General features: G+C 54.0%; 1 protein-coding gene across 6 annotated transcripts in view; it reads right to left on the bottom strand.

Annotated features, from left to right (window-relative positions):
• The window catches only part of TOX2 (TOX high mobility group box family member 2), a 101037-nt gene extending 93660 nt beyond the window's left edge, over window positions 1-7377 (bottom strand). For 4 of the 6 annotated variants that reach the window (XM_085519528.1, XM_085519527.1, XM_015881385.2 and 1 more), the window contains exon 1: window positions 7200-7377. In XM_085519528.1, coding sequence (XP_085375654.1) covers window positions 7200-7301 — 102 coding nt within the window. In that variant the 5' untranslated portion in view covers window positions 7302-7377. Of the gene's footprint in view, window positions 1-5647; window positions 6034-7199 lie in introns of those variants that run through there. The other 2 variants (XM_085519525.1, XM_085519524.1) reach the window with 1 other exon arrangement.
• Between the last annotated feature and the right edge of the window lie 1300 nt (window positions 7378-8677).

Raw genomic sequence — 8677 nt, forward strand, 5'->3', positions numbered from 1 at the left:
TGTTAAATCCACATTTTCCCCTTAATTCTTTTCCCCATAATTCACTTAGAGAGGGGAAAAATAGGAACTGGATTTATGGATTCACATGCATACTGGAGGACAGTGCTGCATAGGACTTAAAATGAACCACAGCTCAAGCTAGAAATGTTTCCACGATAACCTTGGATTTGCCAGTTCTGCAGTGATCTCACTTTGACAGTGTACAGAACCTCATGCTTAGGAATGCAACCCCTGTATCCAACCAACCCCAACACAGCAATGGGCTTTCCAAGGAGCTGCATGTCCCATTGCTGATTTCTTACATACACTTCCAGAGCTGCTTCCAACCTACATTTTATGATTTTAAACACATATCTGTTTGATTTGTGCTCTCATGTAAGTTTGATACCCCACTTCCATACTATAAATCGTTATCTGTAGTATATGGTTACTCCTACCATGGTTTTCTACCTGTTCCCAACAGAAGGTCACTGCATGTCGACCCTGTGTCAATGGCTGCAAGTGCATGAAGCTGATGCTGATACATTTAGATAGACAGCTGGATAGACAGTTGGGTAGATAGGCAGGTAGGTGGGTGGATGGATGGATGGATGGATGGATGGATGGATGGATGGATGGATGGATGGATGGATGGATGGATGGATAGGGAGACAGGGAGATAGGTAGATGGATAGATGGGTAGATAGGTAGGCGGATAAATAGACAGACAGATAGATAGATAGATAGATAGATAGATAGATAGATAGATAGATAGATAGATAAATAAATAGATAATACTTCTCCCCTTTCTGAAGCCCAACAGTAGAAAAAGCTGCTTAAAACTGTTCTCAAAAAACCCTGTGCATCGGTCTGACTGAACTGAAACAGTTCAATCTCCCACATGTACAGTTTGGCATGGCCACAGCAAGCAGACAACTATCCACAATTCACTTGCCACCTTGGTGCAGGTTGTCAATTAATTACAGAGCGTATGCCCCTGGTTTCTGGTTCACTCTGTGACCTGCAGCCCTCTGGGCAGACTTTTTATCTCAAGGAAAAACAACAACAACAAAAAAAGCCTTACCACTTAATAATGAAAACATGACTCTGGCTTTCTTGGCATCTAATAAATGCTATTCTCAGCCTTAACAGATTTATCAGGTTTAAAAGCATCGCGTCGCCAACATCTGTCTGGGCTGGAGGAGTCCAGAGTGTAACTCCAGCACAGGTCCCTCCACACCCACAGGCTGAAGGCAGTGACCTCACTGTCTGGCTGCAGGCTTGGCCCTGCTGGAAGGTTTCCTCCTGCTTCCAAGGGCCGTTTGATCTTCAATCAACAATGCTTATCAGCGGCGCAGGCTGCCAGCCATTCCCCTAAGTTCAGTATTTTTAACAGCACATTCTTCTTCTCCTTTGAATGCTATTTAGAGACAAGATAACGCATTGGGGAGAAGCCGTCTGCCTGGGCTTAATGCTGGCAAACAGAGCAGGATCCCACCAGGAGCAGCAGAGCCCAGATTCCTCCCAGCAGCATTTCTGCTTTTCCTTCTTCGGATGACAACCCTGTGCTTTCTGCACCCACCATTCAGCTCCATTCTTTTGGTCCCAACATAGGTTGGTTTCTTTTGTCTGCCCCAGCTTGTCTCCATGCTAAATTGGCAATTGACATTGCCATGGAATCAAGCCATCACCCACCCCATACCCCCAGCAGCACCCTTCTGTTACAGCAGTTCAGCAGCCCCCCACAGCCCAACACCTTCCCAAGGGAAGACTGGGGAATGAACTGTTGGGAATATCCATCAGTGAAACCCTTTGGGGGTAGAAAAGCAGAATCCTAGAATTACACAGTCATTAAGGTTGGAAAAGACCAAGATCTTAGAGATCTTCTAGCCCAACCATCAACCCATCATCACCGCCATATCCACTAACTAGTGCCCCTCAAAACCCATGGCTTTGGAGGAAAGGAGCCTCTGAGGAGCCTTGGGAGGGCTCTGCATGCCCCAGTCCAGGGACCCAGGTCTCAAGCAGTGGATGCTCAGAGCTCAGGATGAGCTGAGCCCTAAAGCCTGGGATACTCCAACATGAGCCACTGCATCTGGAAACAGAGGCCAAGGGCAATTCCTGTAGAGGATGAACAGCAGAGCCACAAAGCAGCCCTTATCTCAGGCTCTGGCCACAGGCACACAGCATGGGCTGCACCTCACAAACAAAAGGAAAGGCAGAGGATGGTGTGCTGGGAAGGGGAGAGCAGGGGCAGAGCTGCATGCAGACAGAAAGGGAATGGTGCCTGTGGGTGAATCCAGATGGAAGTGGATACTCTGAGTCACCAGGGCAGTGGGAAGGAGCTGCTGCTGGGATCCACACAGTCTGATACAGAGCTGGGAACCAGGTACCACCCCAGAAATGTGGAGAAATTCTATTACGAGACCAAGGGGCTGGGTGTTAACCCAACAGGAAAATATATACGTGTATATGGATAAAGCTTTCTTTTACACAGGCTGGCAATGCAGCCCTTGGCTCATCCCCCTTCCTCCAAAAGGTTCCTGAGCATCACATGCAGCCCCAGTGTGCACAGGCTCCAAATCACCCTTCAGAGTACCCACTGTGAGCAGAGGGCCCTGCTTTAACACTTTGCTCACAGCTGCCCAGCCACAGAGCTGCACACTGCGTCAGGAAGGGATTTAATGTGTCTGTGGAGCTCACACAGACTGTGCATGAGATTATGGCAGAGGAGAGGGATTCCACCACATAATGCAAAGGTTCTGCCGGCAGGCAAGGGTGGAGCCAGTGCCATTTTTCAATGGGATCCATCAGAACAAACCATCAAAGGAGACAATAGGAAGAAGGGAGAGGGGGTACAAGGAGGGATGCGTGGGATTAAGATACTTAATACTGGCCTTCTAAGTGCAAACAAAGTGATTCTGCGCAGCTTCCAGTCACTTCTTTTGGTATAACAGCACTTGTTTCATTAAGTTTCGTCGTGAGATTCCCCTTCTCTGCTGCAGCTCAGCACCATGAATAAGCTTTAATTACAGTTAAACGTATGGAAGGTCACAAAGGTGGAACATCAGAGCTCAGATGTCTATATAGGAGTCAATGGTAACAAGGATGGGACCATCCCGATGCTCTGCCCCGAGTTCAGGAATGAAGAATTAAACAAAGAAGAGATTGGGAACATGGCACAACGCAGCTTCTCTGGGTGTGAAATCATCAAGGAAAACACATTAGCAGCACAATAACTTCTTTTTTTTGTTTTGTTTTGTTTTTTAATGTAGAGCTGTTAGGAAGACACAATTATGTGCTTCATTTACACTGAGAGATAGAAGCCAACTTCTGGTAAAAGCATTTCGAGCTCATTTTGTCAAGAAATAAAAGATGAACAAGCAGGATGAGCACAAAGGTAAAGGTAGAGGAAAAAATAACAGCCCCTGTTGGGGTCCCAGTGCCCACATTTCCAACCCAGCAGGAGCTGCTGGCCAATGAGAACCAAATGGGCCCCATGTTAAAAGTCAGCCTTCATCCCCAATGAAGGATTTATGTGACATCACATCAGAGATGGCTTAGAAATGAATAAAAGAAAGGCAAAGAATATATTTTATCTTCCAGAATGGCAAAGCAGTTCCAGAACAGTGAGAAAGGGGCTGCGTTTATCGCTGCAATTTACAATTTACAGTCAAAATCAAAACAAAACAGAATGTTCTGCAGCAATGTATTCAATCCATCAAGCCGGGCTCCTGCCAGCAGCTTGGATCCCATTGCTGAAGGCTTCTTCAGTGAAGAAGACAGCAGAGTGCAGATTAATGTCCATCTCGTGACCACTGGACTTTAATTATCCGTAATTGATGGTGCATCGGCTAAATAGGTTTTGTCCATTATTCAGCTCAAAAAGCCCAGGGTGTGTGTGGAGGTGCAGAGCAGCAGGGTGCTGTTGGAAGGACATGGGATGGCACATGAATGTGCTGTGCTGCAGGAATGCTGCAGGGTTAAGGGCTCACCCCACCTGCATCCCTGTGTTATGCTGTGGAGTCCCCCATGGACTGGAGCATCCCCAGAGCCACAGCAGTGCTCTCCATAAGGATTTGGTGTCTGCAGGCTGGGTCCCCCCCCTCCCTCCCATCAATCATTGCCCTCAGTGTTAGTCCAGCCCTGTGCTAACTGAGCCTGGCCAACCAAAAAGCCAGAAGTCACCAAGGATGTACACTGAAATTCAGAAGAGAAGTGCAAATCTCCCCACAGATGAGCTCTGAATTTGCAGAGGTTCCCTCCCTGCCCATCCCAGCTCAATGCTGGGACACCAGCCTCACATTCTGGCACAGGTAACACTTGCTGCAGCACACTCCTCTATTTGCCTCTGCACCCCAGGCTGAACCCAGCACCGAATGCAACCCTAAAGCCCATTCCATTGGTCCTGCCTGCAGCAGCCCAGCCAAGTGTGGGTTTTCCTCCTCTCCCCACACATCACAACCTCAAGCAGGTCTGGGTGCTCCAAGTGGGTCACCTGTGATGGAGATCTGGGCAGCCCAGCGCCACCAGGGTGGCACCACAGCTCCTCACCAAACCCAGTCAGCACAGAGCTCAACCTGCTCCCATCCGGGTGCTCACCCTCAGCTCCCACCACAGGTCTCCACTGAGGACAGGCCTCAGCACATGCTACAGGTGAGCATCTCTCCAAGAAAAATACAGGTAGAGAAAGAAAGGGTGCAAATATGAGTCTCTTGGGAGGTCTGGGTTGAACACACTGTCCCCATTTCACTGTCCTTTAAAACACCCCTCGTCCATTTAAAAATGGAAATTCTGCCTCACTGTAGGTACCTTTGCAGCTGCAAAGAGAGATCGTGGCTTGCTGTAGTGCATGGATCAGATTGGGAACCTCCCAGCAAGAACACCACGTTCAGATGGTGTACAAAGCACTTTGAGATGCTCAGGGCTGTGGCTGCATGTATCAGCCCCGCATCCCCAGATGGAAAACAAACAGAAAAGCCCCTGGGAGCCAGAGCTGAGCCTGGACAAGAGATGCACTTAGGGCAGTGGGTTAAAGCCCCTTCATGGACAGCCTCACCTGCAGCATCACTTGGGCTCTGGGAGCATCGTGGGGAGCAGAGCCCATGAGAGCTCTTTACCCAGCTCTTGGGATGCTGTACAGCCTGAGAACTCCCACACTTCCATACTTCACCCCACTTTGCAGATTTTTCAAGCAGAAAAGCTTTCAGGCAGTGATGTTTTGGCTTAGAACTGGAATAGGACTTTCTGAAGTTTCATACAGCATCTTCCATGGCTCTGAGGGTGCACATGTGCTCAGACTGCACACACAGCAGTGGGCATGAGGTCTCAGAACACCCTTGGGCACCTTCAGCCCATAGGAACTCTGCAGGGTGATGCCACAGCTGCAGGACTGCAGGACTCACACTGGGGCAGGGGGGGACAAAGTCAGCTCAGCTCACCTCTACCTTCTTTCCAGCTGCCTCACCCTGCAGACAAACGTGCACCGCTGCACATAAGCCAGTGGTGACACGTGGTAACTCAGAAAAGGTGGGGAAACTAAAAAGAAACAGAAAAGAAAAAGCACCCTGAAAAGGGTAAATCGCTTCCTTTCCTTCCCCCCGCCCAGGTTGTCTTAAGATCCACGGTAGCAGTGACAACAGCAGCATCTGGTGGCAGTGGTCAGTACCTTGGGTGCTCCTGCCGGGTGTCCCACGCGCAGCTCTCCCAGTTCAGCTCCTGGCTCCAGCCCTGCGGTTCCCTCCGGCCCCGCGGTGCCACTCAGCGCACACATAGGGCGGCTCATGCGGATCGATCACAGCTAATCCGGGCATCAGCCCAGAGATTCGGGGCAGCGAGGAGCTCCAGCACAGGGCTGCGTGACCCAACACTGGGGCAGGGGGTACCGGGGGTGGAAGGGCCCCGCATCGTGGGCCCGGAGAACGGGAGCACCGCGTTCACACCTCCGAACTTCGTGGCGAATTGGAGCTCCTAAAGGCAGTGGGATTGGGGTGGGTGCAGCTCCCAGGGGCGCTCCCCGACCGTCGGTGTCGGCACTTGGCCGCCCATATCCCAGCTCCAACGGGGTCGGTTCTCGAGAGCGTTTTAAAAGCATCGTTCGCGTTTTAGGAACAGCGGCAGCGATAAGAGAACCGTATGAAACCAACAGTACGTGGATGTAGGAGAAATATATTAGTTTCCTTTCTGGAGAACGGGGCGTCTCAAAATAAATGAGGGCTATTTAGGTTTACTACAACTTAACAAATAGAGACAAATAACCCAAACGTCAGAAACCAGTTAAATACACGCAATCAACACACAGAGCCGAATACCCCGCAGCCGGGAGCAGCTCAGTTTTCCTTCTGCCTCTCCTAAAGAGTTCGGCCCCGAAGTGCCACAGCGGCGGGACGAACCGCTGCCATCCCCCAGCCGCGGCCCCGCTGCAGTTTTGTCCCCGTTTTTAAACTTTCCCAGCTCAAAACATCGGGCTTTGCCCTCCCCCCACCCTCAGGTGTCCCTCCGCAGGGCTCTGAGTCCCGCAGCTCTGTGCTCCAGCGCAGCGATCCCGCACAGATGCGATGCGCGGACAACTCTTTATCCCCGCGCTCCGACTGTCTCCGCCTTTCCCTCCGGCTCCTCTCGGCGGTTCCTTACGTCTCCCGCAGCGCTCTCAAATATCCCCGCACCGCTAATTCCACTCCCCGCTATGAACGGGGATGGAGGATCGGGAGCCGACCGCGATGCGCGCAACGAGCGTGGTGCGGGGCGGGGGGGGACCCCAAGGGTGGGAGACAGCGCCGGACCCCCGCACCCATCCCCGCATCCCGAAGCAGCTCCGTTCCCGCATCTCCCGGCAAACGAAGGGTGCGAAACAAGGCGACAAAGTGCCCACCAACAACGACAACAAATGAAAAAGCGCACGTAAACCGCTCCGGGCGAAACACTCCCGGAGGGAAAAGAAGAAAACAAACCGACAGCTCCGAACGCGGCCGAACCGAGCGCTCCACGCAGCCCCGGGCGCTGCCTCTGCCCGACCGCAGCGCTCCGGGTGGCGGCCGCGGGCCGATGCGGGGCGGTGCGGGGCGAAGCGGGCGGCCCCGTCGCCCACTTTTCCGATCCCCTCCAGCCGCCGCCGGCACTTTTCCTCCCACCCGGCGAGAAGTTGCGGGACGAGCCGAGCCCGGGGTTAGGAGGATTTGGTGGGGGGGGGGGGGGGGTCGGCCCGCTCCTCGCCCCCTTACCTTGTTGCAGTGATAATAATCCAGCGGCCCCAAGCAGGGGGGGTCAGCGCCGGGCAGGGAGCCCACGGCGGTGGGGGCGGAAGGGTAAAACCGAACGTCCATGCCGGGGCTGCGGGCGGCGGCAGGCGGGGGCTCCAGCGGGCATGGACCCGGCTGCGGCGGCGGCGGTGCCTCTGGCGCGGGGGGCGGGGAGAGGGCGGGCGGCGGCGGCGGCGGGGGGGCGGGCGGCGGTCCCCGGCCCGCCCCGCTCCGCACCGCCCCGCAACGGGGCCGCTTTGTTCACGGCGGGGCCCCGGGGAGCGGGGTGCGGGAGCGGAGGGCTCCGGGCTGCCGCACCAGGGAGGGGCCGGGGGAGCGGATCCCCTCTCGCCGGCGGTGCTGCGGGGTTTGCCCTCCTCCCGGCCGGGCGTCCCGCTGCCCGCTCCTCGCATCGTCCCGCCTCCTGCTCCCGTGCCGTCCGTCCCGACGGTCCGCTCGGAATGGCCCCAAAGCCGAGAGCTCGCTCCTGCCAGGTCTGAACTCTCGGCGTACCCTCCCACCACAAAATCCACCCTGAGCCTCTGACATCAGCCCCGCTTCGTTCTCCCACCGGCCCCGCGCTGCCCATCCCGCACCTCGGCAGACCCCGCTGCCGGACGGACGTCGCCCCTTCGCACTGACAGCCCTCCGTCCCACCGCCGCTCCCTGGGGAGGAACAGCCCAGGGCTACAGCAGCGCCTGCACGGAGCGCTCTGCAAAGCGCCGTGCCATTCCCGGAGCCCATAAGCCTCCCGTGTGAGCCCACGCAGATAGGACAGAGCCGAAAGTGTCGCTTTTCCGGCGGACCGCCGCTGGAAATCGCCTTTAAACATCGTGGCTATGAGACACGGGTGCAACTCGCACCCTGAGCGAATCCGGGCAGCCCCGCTCTGCAGCTGGAGCACCGAGCTCAGCAAATGCACCGCCGAGCTGAGGAGGTTTCGAGGGAATGTCAGCTCCAGGAAATCAGTGCTTATGTAAAAATCGTGGCTCCCGTTTAAATGAAAACCAAGCGTTGAGCCTCGCATTGATTTGAGGATAAAGATCGATATGGGCACAAAACCGACTTCCCGTTCAGTATTGTTTCTGTGGAGCGCTGATCCGGGCAGGAAGCTGCTCCCGGGCCAGAGGCGTGATGGGGACACACAACGGTGTGTATCACAGCTTGCCCCGTGCTTTCACGCACCCAGGAGGGGCTGCCCCTCCCCCTCCTCTCAGATACCGCACAGACATCCCAAATTCTGGGACCCATCGTTTTTGTAAAGCTCTCCCAAGAGCAGAGACTGTATATTGAGGAGTACAGAGAATGAAAACTAAGGGAGAGTCGTTGAAATAAAGGCACAAAGTGTATTTTATGATGCATTATTCTTGCTTGTTTATCCGCAGAATTCAGTAGTTAGTAAGCAGCCTTTGAGTCATTAGTATGAATTAGCAAGGTTTTACTGTATTGTTATCTTTAT

This window comes from Coturnix japonica, chromosome 19, assembly GCF_054131305.1.
Source record: "Coturnix japonica strain WE chromosome 19, WE-NBRP24, whole genome shotgun sequence".
Lineage (NCBI taxonomy): Eukaryota > Metazoa > Chordata > Aves > Galliformes > Phasianidae > Coturnix > Coturnix japonica.